This window comes from Perna viridis, chromosome 8, assembly GCF_037379345.1.
Source record: "Perna viridis isolate PV_CMFRI_1.1 ecotype Kerala chromosome 8, ASM3737934v1, whole genome shotgun sequence".
Classification (NCBI taxonomy): domain Eukaryota; kingdom Metazoa; phylum Mollusca; class Bivalvia; order Mytilida; family Mytilidae; genus Perna; species Perna viridis.
In genome coordinates this window covers 17,566,770-17,583,795 of record NC_142452.1, presented here as the reverse complement: position 1 = coordinate 17,583,795, position 17,026 = coordinate 17,566,770, and the positions used below count along the sequence as shown (strand labels likewise).

General features: G+C 33.1%; 2 protein-coding genes across 4 annotated transcripts in view; one reads left to right on the top strand and one right to left on the bottom strand.

The window, feature by feature from the left end:
* Positions 1 to 4,156, top strand: part of LOC148609580 (nuclear pore complex protein Nup160-like) — a 41,942-nt gene extending 37,786 nt beyond the window's left edge. Inside the window, exons 31-35 of the mRNA XM_088540447.1 lie at positions 349 to 456; positions 836 to 977; positions 2,308 to 2,445; positions 3,288 to 3,389; positions 3,955 to 4,156. Coding sequence (XP_088396573.1) covers positions 349 to 456; positions 836 to 977; positions 2,308 to 2,445; positions 3,288 to 3,389; positions 3,955 to 4,029 — 565 coding nt within the window. The 3' untranslated portion in view covers positions 4,030 to 4,156. The remainder of the gene's footprint in view (positions 1 to 348; positions 457 to 835; positions 978 to 2,307; positions 2,446 to 3,287; positions 3,390 to 3,954) is intronic.
* Positions 4,157 to 4,905: 749 nt separating this feature from the next.
* LOC148609579 (uncharacterized) lies at positions 4,906 to 16,799 on the bottom strand. 3 transcript variants are annotated; one of them, XM_088540450.1, is made up of 9 exons: positions 16,707 to 16,799; positions 16,075 to 16,260; positions 15,209 to 15,571; positions 14,000 to 14,134; positions 11,328 to 11,427; positions 8,667 to 8,903; positions 7,017 to 7,189; positions 5,893 to 6,034; positions 4,906 to 5,377 (listed from the first exon to the last, which is right to left on the bottom strand). In XM_088540450.1, the coding sequence occupies exons 2-9, from the start codon at positions 16,209 to 16,211 to the stop codon at positions 5,348 to 5,350; spliced, it is 1,317 nt and encodes a 438-aa protein (XP_088396576.1). In that variant the 5' UTR covers positions 16,212 to 16,260; positions 16,707 to 16,799; the 3' UTR covers positions 4,906 to 5,347. The 3 variants fall into 3 exon arrangements, with proteins under 3 accessions (XP_088396576.1, XP_088396574.1, XP_088396575.1); XM_088540448.1 differs by lacking the exon at positions 16,075 to 16,260 and having other exon boundaries at positions 16,707 to 16,789; XM_088540449.1 differs by lacking the exon at positions 16,075 to 16,260 and having other exon boundaries at positions 5,213 to 5,377; positions 8,667 to 8,864; positions 16,707 to 16,789.
* Between the last annotated feature and the right edge of the window lie 227 nt (positions 16,800 to 17,026).

Sequence of the window (17,026 nt, the reverse complement as noted above, 5' to 3'; positions counted from 1 at the left end):
TTTAGCATCACCATCATGATAGATATTAACATTTTTGTCATCAGAAGCCTCACTTTCTGAGGCCCTGTCAAATATTCAAACAATGACTTTGTTTGTTGTTTCATCAAAACTTTAAACTGTTATAAAATCTTTTTTTTTTTATAAAATTTTCTAATGGTTATTTGCATTTGTTATACCTTCCTTTTACTAGTAGAAATGATCAAGGGAGATAACTGCATTCAAGAACGAAATTAGTATAATGGGAAATTTGTATTCACTATTGGAATTCTGGTTTTCCAGGACTCCTCGTCTGCCGTCTGAAGTGAGATGTGAAAACAAAATGAATTGTTTATTTTTTGTTTCTCTCAGATGTGTAAACTTGGCCAGATCTAATATGTATACTGCCACAGATACATCATCATATGATTGGTTACAGGATAACAATCTCACTCTTACTAACATACCTCAGAATTCTAGGTAAGATCATTTTAACGTTTGATGTACCCTTGTTATTTACACTTGTCTAAGGTGACTCTTTGGATGTTTTGACAGGTCGTCTGTTGGTTTCTGAAATGCCATTTCATAGTTCAACATAAGTATAGGACTTAATGCATTTCACTCACTCTAACTCAACATTAACAAAATTGTGAAAAACAGGCACTCCAGTGATGATCTAGTAATTGTACATAAAATACAAAACAAAAACAAAACAGCCACCACATATGTTTTTTTACTTTAGGACAGGGGATTAGAAAACATTTTTTAATTGAAATTGAATTGTCGGTTAATCCAGATAATAGAGTTTATTGTTGGTTGTATAATATGTTAATGTTTGTATTCCACTTTAATAATGCAGTGCAGCAGACTTGGGATGGAGTCTTTTACAGGGATATTTAGAGAGATATGAGGAGAAACCATCACAGTATCACAGATGTGTGGCCGTCAAACTGTTATCACATGGATTCCCACTACCCACATGGCTTGTCAATTCTTATAAGGTACACTTGATTCCTGTCATTATGAAACTTAAAATGAAAAAAGATAATAATAAAGTTCTTGCAAACACCAATTTGGAAATAATTTCTGGTTCACTCTGTGAAAAATAATGACAAATATAGTGCCCACCCTTATTAAAATAAGATAAAGCCTGGCATCCTGCAGTTATAGCCTGGGATCCTGCAGTTATAGCCTGGCATCCTGCAGTTATTGCCTGGCATCCTGCAGTTATAGCCTGGCATCCTGCAGTTATTTCTTTTCTAACCTTTCTATTGTATCAGTTTCATCGGTGAGGGACTTCTTAGGTAAGTCAAATATTTGTTTTAAATTAGTATTCCAATTAGTATTCCAATTAGTTATAAAAAATAGAAAATTAATATATGACATTTTAAATTCATGCATATAATTAAGATAAAAAGTAACATTTATAATGAAATATAAAATTTGAACTGCATTTATAAATTTTACAAATAAACATGCATTGGAATTGTATCGTTACGTAAGTATAGGTCATTTGAATTATGGTGGAAATGCCGCATTAGGACGCTAAGGTTACTCAAACATAATTAACAAATTACGGTCCTCTGAAACATGCTTAGTTGTTAGTGAATGACATTAATGTGGATTGTACCACTGGTAATTTGTTAGCGTGATTCAAAATGATGATGTCATTTTATATTCATCATATAAGTGGCATTTTGTTTAATACCAATGGGTTCCCTTGTTGATTTGGCTTCTCTCTATAGTCAGTTATTTTATAATTTAAATGCAATTGATTTAAAATTAAATCAACTTTCAACAGTGGTGTTGGTTGTGAAGCCATATGCAATTTTTTACTTTTCCAGACAACACATTTTACACCTGCTTTTACAGGGGAGTGTAGATAGAAAAGCCTAACAGTTTGACCAAAATATTTTATTTCTGTGTGTTGTTATGTAGAACACTTCAATAGTAATAGAATTAAGGCAATTTTCATGAAATAATTTTTGGTTTGGTGGCTTTCATAATGGATGAACAATTAAAATTGATGAATACAATGAAATGTGACCCATTCAAGTGCGAGCACAGTTATATGCTATTTGTTTACAAAGGTAACATGTCACGCCATGTTAGAATCAAAGATATGGAATTTCTCAGAATTTTTTGTCTTCAAAGTACACACCAAATTTTTGTGGTACTTGTAATTAAATGTAAAGAACCAAAAAAACGTATTTTGTAGCAGTTATATAGGCTAATTGTATATTTTACAGTCATGCTTAATGTGCATATTTTTCAGCACTTAAAAGTTGACATTCCATGATACATGTTACACTATTTTTTTCTCCTTTTTAGAAATTGAACATGAGTGAACTACTGAAAATTTACATAGATTTTGATTTGTTGGAAGATGGTGTGATATTAACAATGGAATATATAGATGCAGTGATGGCCTCATTCACAGGCCAAGAATCACCTACATTTGGTTTAAAGGTCAGTGCTTGTGTTACTATTGGTAATTGTTTTATGCATGTCAGATACCAGGTCAGTATTCAGGAAAAATTGAATTACGTTTTTTCACCCATATGAGAGAGAGTATGGCAGTGTACTGCATCATAACAGCTGATTTTAATCAGATCGTGTCTGAAATACTTTTTTAGAAATAGATGCAGGGACGTAGCTGCAAGTTTGGCCTGTACAGCTGGCACTGTACCAATATTTTTTGTTGGTACGGCATGATGTACCTAAAATTCTTGTCAACAATTTGTAAAACCTTCAAAAACAGGGTATTTCACTCAGTTACTGATTAAAACAAGTTCAAACGTATTTTCCTTTGAATTTGGATGACATTCTACCATGACTCTTTTGGACATTTTGAAAATCAACAATGAAGTCTAATTTTTGTAAGTATCACCATGGAAATTGATATTTGTTTTGTAAGAGCTCTTGCAACTTCATTAACCAATGGATTTGGATGAATTTTTCACCAAAAATTGCCATGATGAATCTCTCTGACAAGTTGGAGTGAAAGAAATGGGACACCATTCTTTTGTTGAATTTGTCTTATTCCTTTTTTGTTATGTAGCAAGAATGGATATGGTGAATATGTCAAAGAGACAGCAACCCCACTGGGAAGTAAAAATATCAGCTCAAGGCCTTTTTTGGTGCATGTATTGAAAGTTATAGATTTGACAGGAACATTTTGGATTATAATGTAGTTATCAATTATTTGAAATCAAATATATATGAAACAAATATCAATCCTACAAAATATATTCATATACTAATCATCTTTTTTAGAAACAGTAAAATGATTATTAAAATCTTATTATTAGGGTTGTGTAAGTCACAGAGCTCAAACATCGTGGTTACCATATACTTACATAGACCAACTACTTCATGGATTAAAAGACTGCAGAAATGGTCGAGCATGTGAGGTAGGAGTTATGTGTGTTTGAATATAGTTTTTCTCTCTAAAGAATAAATACATACTACCATTGTATGAAAGGTATATTTTTTTTCATGTCAATACTGATATTAATTGGTCAGTGACTTGTAGTGCTATAATCAGTCACCCTTACCTCCCTTGATATTAAACCCTTTTGGATAAAAAAGTAAAATGATGTTTGATATGTAAATTTATCATGATTGTGTACACATTAAATTTAATGGTGCACTGTACTGCTAAATTTGAATTACGACATTTGGACTTACAATATCCCTAGACAATTTTCCATTACATTATACTTTGTTTTAATTTTTTGTCCATCACACCTGAAGATCAGATGCTTATTTTTATGTGGAAATAATGTTTTGCATTTCACGTACTTACTTTCTAATTTAAATATTAAATTTTCCAACATTTGATTTTATTCAACAGAGACTTATCAATATAAACAAAAATTAAGGATACTTTTGAAGTTGTCTTACATGCATCTTACTGGTAATGCTAACTACTTGAAAGTTACATGTCGCAAATGGTTTCTTTAATCTTTTTTGCAGTTATATGACAACCTGAGTGGAAGATTGGACAATTATTTCAGGAAAATAGATCACATATCTGCAAATATAACATGACATTAAAAGGAAATTATAATTTTCATGAAAAACGTTATCAGTGGTGCAATTTTCACATTCATTATCATGAGTTACATTGACTGGATGGTTTTGAAGACCCACGTGTTATTAAAATAAGTCTTTTATATATTTGTGTTGTTTTAATTGCGCAGATTTGTTTGGGAGAAAAAAATACATCTAATACATGTATTTGAAGTAAACCTTGATTGATTAGACCAAACTTTTTCCCGCTTTTTCAGTGAAATTTCTCTTTATATTGTGTGTTGCCTTCCAATTTTTTTGTTTGCTTTATAAAAGCATGTTTGAGTTTCTATGCTACTAGTTTTTGTTATGTCTAGGTTGCTTATTTCTTTTTTTTTTCCCCGCCCAAATGGGGGTTTACCTGTCCATCACTCTTAACTTGTAGATGCTACTCCTTGGAAACCGTCAACAAATTTGTTCAAATTTTGTTGGATTGTTGGTCACCATATGAAGTTGATTCATATATTATGCTGCCATTTTGTTTTGACAAATATTAAGGAGACTTACTTGAATATGTACCTGCTACATTATTGGAATACTTTGTGGTTGTAACTGCATGGAGACTGCTACACAGATTTTGCAGGATTATTCGCAGTATGCAGTTGGATCATATTATACCCCAATTTTTATTCCACAAATTTAACTAGAGTTGTTGGAATTTTGTGCTATATTTTTTTTTTGTGTATGTGTGTGGTTGGGGACATATGGCAACATGTAGCAATCTTTTTGGTTCTTAAAACATATGGTTCTTCAGGCTTATGTGTTGTTGTTTTTTTCCGAAGGCTTTAGAGTTATGAATGTTGCTTTAATAGTTTCCCGATTTCACCATCACAAATGAATAAACAATCTCTCAAGTTTTTTTTTATATAAGCAAAGTAAATCTTTATTTCTCATTTTTTTTTTTTTTTTACAAAATAAAACATTGAAAATATAAAATTAACAATACAACATTCTCTTTGCCATTAAAAAGCAACCATCATGTTAATTTTCTATTAAAAATTTGTTGTCAATAATCACTTTAAGAGCACAAGTAGTATGAGAGAGAGAACATAAGAAGAATCAATTACAGCCACTTTAAAAAAAGCTGTTGATAATCAACACTTGCTAATTTTATACAAATATTACATCTTATTATTTCATCATCAATCTATTTCATTGTGTAATCCTTCGCACATGTGAAATGTTTAATAATTGTGGCTATCTCCTAACATGACAACCGTGACTCCAGAGTTCATGTTAGTTCAAGTCAAAGTTCATCTTTGAATGATCATAGGTGTGACCTGCACAAAATCAGTTCTCAATATGGGCTGTACTTCAACAGAAAATCCTAAAAGGAAGAAAAAGACATTTATTGAATACATGTACATGTGTGTCATTACTCCCTATAATAAAGAGCTGAGCTCAAGCACATAATAAACCTATCACCATTTTTGGCACACAACTTTGAATTGAAATTATTAGGAAAATGAAAACTAAAGTGGGCATCTTTTGTCAAGACTTAGATTCTACCAAACTACCATTTAAACCTCTCGTAACAAAGAATTGAGTTATTTTACCGTGTGCAGACTGACCGAGATACACCATAATGTGCACATTGTTGAGAATATGAAGTTGTTAGTGAAAACTTTTTTTGCAGTATAAAAGAAAATTCTGAAAACTGAATAATTTGAAAGAAACTTTAGAGTGGACTAGTATTTCAATAGAATTCTGAAGTCCAAAGGTCTGACATTGGTACATGTATATTTTTCTGCAGATTCTAGCTTGTTCAAAGGACAATAACAAATGCAGTGGAAATAATTTCTCTTTTCCTACACTTTTGTAAATCAAAATAAAATATTGAACCTTGTCATGCTTGTTTCCAGTAAATCCCTTCAGAAAGTGTATATATCTGGCAGCAAATTCAAACACTGTGGCTTTATCTGTTTTATCTGACATTCCTGGTACTAGCTTCCTCATAACTTCACAGGCATCTTTTATTCTGGCTCTAGAATGAAAAGGAATCCTTAACTGTAATTGCCTTTAATCAACACATTTGTATGACAATTTTTAAAATTATATGTAAAGCAAATAGGTTTTACATGCTCTCAATGAAAATTAATACATTCATGAACTCAAATTGTTAGATTATATAATGAAGACTGAATAACATGCCTTCCAGGTAGCCATAGCTTCTGTGACCCTGTGTATTGATGAGTGTAGGACAAATCCTAAATCAGATTCCCTCATTGAAGAAATATTCAGGAATTTCTGGCCTCTGTAAGTCTTCTCCCATTTTCATCTTTAGTTTACTTTTGTTACTTGTGTATAATGATGTTTTGGGGCCAGCTGCAGCCTGCCCTGTGGTGTGAGGATTTCCTCATTCCTTGAAGACCAATGAGTGGCCTTGGGCTGATATTTTCACCCCATTGGGGTTGTTGTCTCTTTCATATATTCACCCATTCTCGTTATATTGTTCTTTATTTGCTAGTGGATGTAAACTTCATTAAGTGTAAGCTTTTGTAAGAATCAGGCAAAAAGTGAAAAATCAGAAACATGTCCGTCAAAAACCCACCAATCTGATTATTTAATTTCACTCAAGGAAGCTTTCTTAATTTGAAAAGACCACTTTTCAATTTCTGCATCAATGGATTTCCTCAGAAATTTTTCTGAAGAATGTTAAAGAAATGAGTTTTTGTCAGTTATCTGCCCTAGAAATGTTCAATATCAATGCATTTCATTAAAATTATAACTCAATTTTTGCCATTTGAAAATGATACGTAAAATCTTGTCATTTTTCTTGATTATTATAGTGCAAATAGTAAAATTATTTCTTTCAAATTGGTGGATTTTTTTCATACCATGTTTATCCCACTGCCTGACACTTAAAATGACAGTTAATGGAAGAAAGAAAAAAAAACACAATATGAAGAAACATTTTTATTGCAAAATACAAATATGGATATGCTAAAAAAAATTCAAATACTGACCTTCTTTTCCTTTCTTTGAGGTTATGTTGTTCTCGGCTTTCTTCACCACCAGCTGTTATAAACATAGGAGGAAAATCTAAATCTATTTCCTCTTTAGAACTATCAGGTGACATATTTTCTTTATCATCTGTTTTACTCTTCTCAGAGGTACATGCTGATATAGTTTGTGGAGACTGGAATTATATTGCTGATTTTTAGTATGCTTAATAATAATAGTATATGCTACCAGCTATGAAGTTAGGTGCTACTGACAATGATATTAAAAGAGTGAGACTGAATACCAATATATTTCTTTTTATTTCAATGAATTCTTGTTATTAAACTAACAAAACTACATTATACAACAAAATTTCTAAACTAAGTATGAAACTAGTTTTTAACAGGACAGGTACTTTTCAATAGTCTGTAGTCAATTTTACAAAAACTTATAATTGTTAAATTAGTACCAAGTTATGATGTCAATACTCTGATATATTATGACATCAAAACTTATGACTAATTTTTCACTTGAGCTATTTTGTGAAAAGGAACTGCTGATTACTAATAAATTTTACTGTTTTCTTAGGACGCTTATCCTACCGGTGCACTTGGTCCATGCTCCTAGTTTTTAGTGGAGTCGGAGTTGCTCAATTGCTTTTGTTACTTTGTATGTATGATTTTAGTTACTTTATGTTCTTAGTTGTATATGTCTGTTTTCCATGTCTGGTCTTTGTCCCTGGATTACATTCTTTTGTTTACTGCTATAACCTTGGTTCCCTTGATTACTCTTTCTTAGTGTTCTAAATCAAGTGTAAATTATTGATTAATAAATAAACTATTTTTCACTTTTATTTACTGTGGTTTCATTTTTATTTGTGGGGTACCTATTTTTGTAGTTTTGTGGGTGGTATGGATCCACAAAATTAAGAATTCAACAAACAATATCTCTGTGAATAAATGGTAGTTCAGATAGATCACTAGACTCAGGAGTTAAAATCTGGTACCATTCAAGTGACATAGAAACCATATCGAGCAGTTGACATCCTGTCAGCCCATATTTGTATAATCAAACAGCAAATCAATTGTTTTTCAGTCCTAAATAGCTTTTGGGGCTAATGCTAATAGTGACAATATGTATTCTCGGCATTTTCCGTATTTCCCTATGTAACAGTTGTTGTAAAAGTGACATTCAGTGAACTCTTGGTTTTACCACTTTCTGTTTACCATAGAAGCTAAGCAATGTGACTTGAGTTTTCGTTCACAAGAACTTAGACTTTTCACAATTTTTACTCATTGGGGAAATGAAAACGTGAGTCTTAATTCCTCAACGGATTTATTATATATTTTTCTGTTTTAAATCTTCTGCAAAAATAGATTTGCTTAAATGATCATTTTTCCAGCATTGCAGACAAATTTGTCAATTAAATGGGTTTGGTAAACCACAAAAATTTAGTTTCCAATGAAAACAAAATTTTTCATTTTTCATTTGTTTGTAAGGTAGAGTTGTCAAATCCAAGAATTCAAGAATTGAGGAACTGATCATTTTCCCTTAAATCACGAACATTGGTACCCACAAATAAAAATACTTTTACAGTAGATTTGTTCTTTGAAAAATGCAGGGAATAGGATCAAGAACTATGTGAAGGACACGTAAAATTACAGATGTTATACCTTGGATTCAGTTTTCTGTACACTTTTATTATTAGGTGTGCTGGTAAGGTTAACTGTTTGTGTTGTATTTGTCTGGAGAGGCTGTGATACGTAGACTTGAGGTGACACTGCATCAGGAATGTAAACTCTTCCAGTCTTTGGATGGGGTGTGTACAGATAACGACCAGATTCATGTGTTCCAATTGGCTGTAGAATACTCTGCATTTGAGAATTGGTTGGTGTGATGTACTGTACATGCTACAAAATTGTCGGATTTATTTTTGAAACTTGTCAAGGTCTATTTAAGTGAAATAAAAAACAAAATAAACATAATTTGGTTTAAATGTTTGTTACTTGGCATTTGGTGGATGACTGTCTCATTGACAATCATCCTACATAGTTGAAGTTGGTAATATCTGTAGGTACTGTTAATGTTTAAATGAAATAGCTAAGATGTACAATAAGTGTTTAATTCTTTTTTTCCATTTGCATATTATATGTTCAAACAGCATATTTATTAAAATTTTTGACTTATTAAATCAGTAACTATACTACAAAAAAACTGGATTGTCATTGAATGAAACTGAGTAATAGCTTCTACTAAATCTTCTATACTACTTAAGGGAGAGACCGATTTCTTTGAGCCGCAACTCCTCTAAAACCATACAAGGTCAAATATATTTGTGATATGAGGTATAAATGTAGTGTTGTGTAGTTCCTAAATTTGTCTTTCAAACAATCTTTTCTTTTATGGAAAACACGAATTTTGGGGAAAATATCCGAATTCAGAGACCGTCATTGTTCCGTGTGGTGTAGTAAACCTTCAAGCATGCTCAATCGAAGTACTGCACTGATCATATATACATGTGTTACACAAGTATTGTATTATCATTATTTTGCTTAATTAAACAACATCCACCATTTTGCTGAGGTGCAAAACTGTCCAGACATGGAAAGGCATAGAACGTGTTGAAATAACCCCCCCCCCCCTCCTCCTATATGTAAACATCTGCACCCGAATTCTGGACCCTTCCCCCTTTTTATGTGTAACTGGCATGACTGGTAAACCCCATACCCATTGTTTTGAGTAAAATATTGAATTATTTAAAATTTAAGATTATGTTATGCACCTTTTAATTGGGTGGAGCAGAACTTTCAAAAAATTAAAGGGTGTTCAACCTAGCTCACCTTTCCCTCCCACCCCACCCCTCCAAAAAATACTACTGGATCATCAATCACAAACAAACAGGTAATGACATTTTCACATATTAAGAATATTTCAAAGTAAACTTTTCCCCTTTTTATGTGTAAAAACACCTGCACCCGTAGCCCGTGGGTAAACCTTTCCAATTTATGTGTAATAAAAACACCTGCACATGAAGTCCAAGGGTAAACCTTCCCTCTTTAATGTGTTTAAACACCTGCACCCAAAGACAAGGCCAAAGTCCGGATCCCTCCCCTTTTTCATGTGTAAACTCCATATTGATATATAACAGGAAATTTTATAGAATACTAGGACAAAATGCTAGGAAGTCCCCTTTGACTTTTCTGGCCAATTCATCCATTAAAAATTACGAGCAAATCCCCCATTGGGGGTTGATCACATATTTGTATATACATTTGAAATGGTGGTTACTCACAGGGTACATTGAAAATAACCGATATCAAGGACCAGGGCTTTAATGCTTCTTCTGCATCTTGATGTTGTATGAGGTTCTTCAACAATGAAAAAAGTTAACACCCTCAAACCAAGCCAAGAAGGCCTACTATAGCGTACAGAAAAGAAAGAATTCTTGATAAAATAAAATCAAGCTCTCTTGCTGCCCACTGGCCATGGCATGAAAACTTGGACGAAGCCTCAAGATAACCAGCTAATAGCACCAGGGTTGCAGGTAGAGAATGCTAATCTTTAATTGATTGATTGCTCCAAAAATACGTCATTGACGCAACGCATGTCTGGAGCAGTCAGATTGTTTATTGCAAGTGTATTTTCATGGAGTTTGTTTTTTTTCCTACAGGGGCCATATCAACTTTTAAAAGTCAACTCCTCTTAAACCACTACAGCAATTTGAACAAAACTGCACATCATTGATGTACGATAGATGGCCATAGATCCTTTCCAATGATTACTCATTTTTTTGTACCCATCATTTAAGTTCTGTGTCTACACTTTGCTCAATTGACCGTGATGTCGTGGGCATCCTCTAGTTTATTCTAAAAACGTAGTTACCCTACTAATGAACTACCATACATGTTATCTCTAATCTGGGTATTTTAATGTAGCAAATTTATGATTCCACAATTATAAGTATCTTAATATAAGAAATTTGAAAACTTAAATAGTTGCAAGAACTAGATGTCTTCCAGTGTAGATATAATCATTAGACAGAAATAAAATTTAGAAAAAATAAGCAAATACTAGTTTTTACATTACAAAAATTAGTGTAACAGTATTTGATTGTCTACACTTACCAAATTATTGTAAATGTGTTTACCTGTAACATACATATGATAATTTAATGAAATTTCTGTCTCAGACCAATAGCAGAGCAAAATTTCTAGTTTTCATGAGACAAGCACAATAAAGACAATGTTTTTTTAAAATGGAAGACAATATTTCTTTCCAAAACTAAGTTCAAGATACAAAAGTCACAAACATATTCATAAGGGATCACAACCTACCGGTCTTTTTGGGTTAGATGGTGTGTAAACTGTGACTGGCTCATACATCCTGCTATGTGTTGATGACCTTTGATCCACAGACTGTTGGGGATTCTGGTACCTGAAAAAAGGTGTGTCAGTGAAGTACATTAAACCTGATGTATGATGAGTCACTGAGTATTTGATTGATTAACTAATAATTGCCAAGCAGTAACATGCTCATTTGAAAATGTTGGATGTAGTAAGCTTTATGTATGCTAAAAAAAAGTCTAAATAAATGTTTTACAAAGCAGTTCATTTTTAACCTGTTTCCAAACTACAATACATCAGATTTGGTATTTTGAGTGCTGTCTGAAGATAAAAAATTCTTTTACACCTAAATTTTCAAAAAGGATATAAAGCACCGACATTTTCCTGAGGGGGAGGGGGGTCCTGGATTTTGATGTCTTTTCACACTAGCACACCATTTTAATATCATTTCAGCATATATATAGAATATATAGAATCATTAATTTTCCCCAACATTAGTGTTGTGCAATCGGTTGAAAACACCAACCGATTATCTATTACTATTGGTTGGCCTCAATCGACCGATTATCTCTCTCTATCAGTTAAATTGTTAGTCATAATAAAAAACTAGGTTTGTACACATTTGCTGGCTGTTATTGTGTATTTCTTTTGTTTAAAGTCACAGTAGTTTTTAAACTGTCTTTCAAATTTCAATAAACCCCCAAAAATATAATTTTAACATGCACATAGAAGTATTTACTTAAAGAAGACTGTAGCAAAATTTGATTAAATCTCAGTTTTAATGCAGAATGCACTTAAAAATAAAAAAAAAACTACTGTGTCTTTATAAAGTTTTTTTGCATGCCCTGTTTGGTTGCATGTTACTACCAACTCTGTTACACTTCTTTTATTTGGTTGACTCTAGTTAATGGTGCATTTCTAACTGATGAGTCCTGAATGCACTGCATGGGTCATTAACACAGAGGATGAAACATGTCCAATAGGCCTCTTTACGGCTTGGCCTTTTTTGTATAAAAAAAACGAAACTACATACTTAAGTCTATAAAGGTAACTGTATGAAACAGATTGTAAAGCTATTGCCTATTGGATATGTCTTGGAGCACTGTTTTACATTTTAAATTTACCAAGTTACCCAAATACACTAAGTAAATACAGAGGTTGATAAAGATCATTGCAAAAAAAAATATGAACACCTTAACACTTGTTTTGACTTCTGGAGAAAGTCACCAGATTCATCAGTGGCACTTCGCCCAAAAGTTGGCAAGATCAAAATTTAATTCGCAGGTGCACTATGGAATTATGTAATAAAGATTCCCTGAAAGTTTCATTAAATTCCATTCAGTGGTTTAGAAGTAATTGCGGATGACATACTGGTATCCCCTATCACAATGAATGGCAAAGTCCATGTTTTGGTATGGGTAACCCCAACTGTTAGTCAGATCAAAATCTAAAATAGGAAGTGAACAACAGCATTATAAAATGAAGATTCTCTAAAAGTTTCATCAAATTCCATTCAGTAGTTTAGGAGGAGTTGTGGATGGCATACTGTTACTCCCTATCACAATGAATGGCAATGTCCATGTTTTGCTATTGGAAACCAAAAAAATTGGTCAGATGAAATTCTAAAATAGGAGGTGCCCAATGACATCATGGGGATTCTCTGAAAGTTTCATCAAATTCAATTCAGTAGGTTAGGAGGAGTTGTGGATACAAATGTAGGACAAACAGACTGACGGACGACACAATGAACACTTAAAATTTGAGTGAACAAGCCAGAAGAATAGTCAGTTCCTGGTTGTTGTAACACCACTTATGCAGTATTGCAGTTGGTAGTCAATAGTCAATACATGTTTGCAAGTAATACATAATACTGTTAATATGTTTAATAACAACCCTCATAAATGTCATTTTCTCTTTAGCATGACAATAAACAAAATAAAATTAATTAACATAAACATATAGAATGACTAGAATGTTATCACTCTTCTGCAAAATTTCCTTTCACTTCCAACATCTCTCCATGTTTTTCCTCAGAAAAATTAGCATGTCTACATTTGATGAGTGCATTCTTGCTCTCTTTTTGCTTACAACCTGCCCAGCTAAGCTAAACAACCTTCCACTAGATACAGATGAGGCCGGTATGCAAAGATATTTTTTTCTAAATCTGGATCAGTTTCCATCGAAACTTCAATATCGTTATTATCTTTCTCATTTTCATCCACAACAACCACGTTGTTGTTGTCGTCAGCCATGTTTTTACTAATTTTAAACGCGGTTACGGATTGGGAGTGGAACTAACGGAAATCCGGAAATTTGCGACAGCAATCGATTGAGCAACTTTCCAATCGATTATCGACATCGCTGACCTAAACCAACTGATTTGCGACTTAAACCAATCATCAGAACACCACTACCCAACATTATTGATTTTTTTTTTCAAAAACATCTAATCCCATCCCTCCCCCCCACAAATCGCTAATGAAATGGTCAGTGCCTAATTCAACAGAGGTAATTGTACTAAAGCTAATTATCAGAAATTTTTTTTTAAAAAGACAGAATTTATTGCTGAAAATTAAAAAAAATATCTTGAGCATCAGACTAAAATCAATGTTTATAGTTCTTAAATTGTATTGTGATTGAAATTTAAAGAAACTTCTACAAACCATGTATGATGAGGTTGACTAAACACTGTAGGTACTAGTGTATAACTGTCATCTAGTGAGCCACTCACACCTAGTGCCTCAACTGGAACATTTTCTATAGGTATCTCTTCTATATGGTAGGTTAGGGGCTTCCCACTGCAGGAAAAAATAAGACATGTTACAAGGTTTAAGTAACAGGCACTTGTCTCTGAACAAACTAATCCCTAAATCTATAACATTAGGGATTTTTTTTCTGAGACAAGTGCCTAGCTGTGGTTATGTATAAGTTAAGGAGGTAGACCTAGTGTAAGGGACATAACTCATGTAGTCAGTAATATGTTTGTATCTTATTCAATTTCACCAAAGGCTATCAAGCTTTCATTTGACACAGAATGAAATCAATCTAAGTTACTTTGATGCTTACATGACATTGGTGTAAAATGCTGAATACAAACATTCCAATGATTTATAAGGATTGTGTCCCTTACCCTAGGTCTACCTCCTTAAATTGAGCAGAAAATGTTTTTGAATGAGAAAGCTTCATATCATATTTAAATATCAAGGATACATCCACTGAGAGGCTTGTAGGCCCTGAATCTGAAAAAAATCTTTAATGTGACAAATGTTTTTGTATTTACGGTAAGTACAGCTCTGCCTTAATCCCAAATATTTTTTATTGCAAATCCTTCTGTAGGCCTCATAGAAACTGTATTAGAAAATATAAATGCAAATAAAAGTAGTCCTCTTGAGATATTTTAAAAACTTGAAATTTGGTCAGGTTTTACAACAGAAAAAGTACCAGAAAATTTCCCGCCTGCATTTTTACACTATAACCAGTCAAAAAATATTTCAAGATATATAGGAGATCCGAAATATTGTTTGACAAGAAATCTTTCATTAGGCCTCCTGGAAACTGTATTTAAAAATAAAAGTGCACATGAAGTTGCCAATAGGAGTTATAAACACTTAGATTTTGGTTATGTTATACAACAGAAAAAGTACAGGAAAACTTCCCGCCAGACTTTTTATACTATTAAACAGTCAAAAAATATTTCATGATAAGTAGCAGATACAAGGACATGAACATAAGAAGAGCTGTTTTTAGGACCTGACAAATGTATTTATACAGTTTAATTGATTATCTCAAGATATGATTAATCATCCCTGCCTGATTTTCAGGCAGAACCGTACTTACAGCATCAGACAATATATCTTGAAACTTATAAATACCTATTATCAGGATTAAGGTAAGGCTGCTGTATAGCAATCTGTCTTGATATATGTTCAAGTAAACTGCCTTCATTTGTCAATGAGGAGTCCAAATCTTCATCCATTACCAGTTCAATTGTACTTCCATTTTTGTAACTGACTGCTGAGGCAGCTGCTAGACTGTCATTAGAGACATCATGGTGATGAGATCTCAATGTCTCTATCTCATTATCTGTTGAGACTACAGTTGAACTAACCAGGCCTGACTGAGCCATACTTGGTAAATGGTTATTGTTCATATCAGGATGACTTTCAGATGGCTGGAGAAAGTCCACTGTTGAACTTTGCTGTAGAGGTAAGGTAACATCTACTGGAACACTAGTGCTAAAATTTTAACATGTATTTTACTATTTTAGGCTGAATTTTAAAAAGAGACTATTTTTTTTTACTTTACTGTATTTACTTCCATACCAGTTTTTCTGTAAACCAACTTCACAACACATAGGAAAAGTTTTTCAAAATATAAAATAGAAGGGTGGATACACTTGGTTAGGAAAGAACTTTTTGTTATAGGCATGCAGTTTCCAGCATTATCTCAGGCCTGTCAAGTCTCCCAAAACTGGTGGCATTTTCCATTAAATCTCTGTTTTGTTTTTTAAATTTTGCCAAATTTCATGCATTCGTGTCTTGAAAGCTTGCTGTCTAGCTTGTTTTCAACAAATACCTCACAAGTGTTTATGGGCATTTTATAGGCATTTAAACTTTAACAAGCCTTAAGCTTCAATGACAATGTACCTATATGGCCCCTGTAATAAAACTGCAAATCATCACGGAATATGGTCTAAACTCCCTTTAGGGCTTTAGTTACCTTATGCAGTAATGTATGCTGGCTTTTGTTAAGCTCTTCCTGTGTTATTAATCTTGTTTCCCCGTTGCTATCTTGAACAAGAACCCAAGTTGTTCTGTCGTCTGCTGTGGACTGACAGGATCCAACCACGGAACCAGAGCGTGAACTGTCGGTCATAGCATTCAAAATCGGCACTTACAGGAATGGTTTATAAGTGGCTACAAGTCTGTTGAAATAATTTTAAGCGTCTATAGACTTATTCTATAACTAAGCATGTGTAATTCTTTGCAATGACGTCTTCGGAGGCTAATTTTTAATTGGCTTGGTTGTATCCTTGCGATAGTGAGGCAAAAAAAATGTCTCAACTATTTGAATTGGTCAATACTGAAGATGTTTGAAGTTAGTTTATTGCCATTTTGGTTGTTTCTATTTCAAAACTATTTTGTAAACACACCAACACGTGGTTTTGAAGAAAGAAAACGCAAATTAGCACGAGACAAACATGATGTCATCATTCATCGCAATCAGCTGTCTTTTTTTCTTTTGAATCAGCTGATCAGCCTATCCGTCAACATTTTTGTGTTTCTTAGCTTCAGTCGAAGGGTATATACAACAACCTCTGCAGAGTGCAGGCTTTTTTCTCACAAAGAAACGGGAATTATTATTACTTACACTGTTTATAGATTAAAACTTTCCTTGATTTCGGGAATCAATGGGTGCGTTGATCTCCAGAACGTGACGAGCGTCTGTTTACTTCTTGACTTTTTACGTCATCAGCTTTACGTCACAGTTGACCCCGTGAAAATTATTCTCAAATGGAAACTCATTACCATAAAAATTAAATTTTGTTTGGTTGTTCATTTATTTAATTTCATTTTAATGTATATAAAATTCGTGAATATGGGGTTGTCCATCAATGTTTTTTTTTTACTCTGGGTTGGGAAACCTTGTGTGGGGTTGGAACACGGGGGAGGGGGGTAACTTCTATATAC

Coding starts and splice junctions, on each gene's coding strand:
- LOC148609579 (XM_088540450.1), bottom strand. CDS start 16,211: ATGACCGACAGTTCACGCTCTGGTTCCGTGGTTGGATCCTGTCAGTCC. Junction 14,135..15,208: donor TACCTTAATCCTGATAATAG/GTATTTATAAGT, acceptor TTTTTCCTGCAG/TGGGAAGCCCCTAACCTACC. Junction 7,190..8,666: donor TACAGAAAACTGAATCCAAG/GTATAACATCTG, acceptor ATATAATTCCAG/TCTCCACAAACTATATCAGC.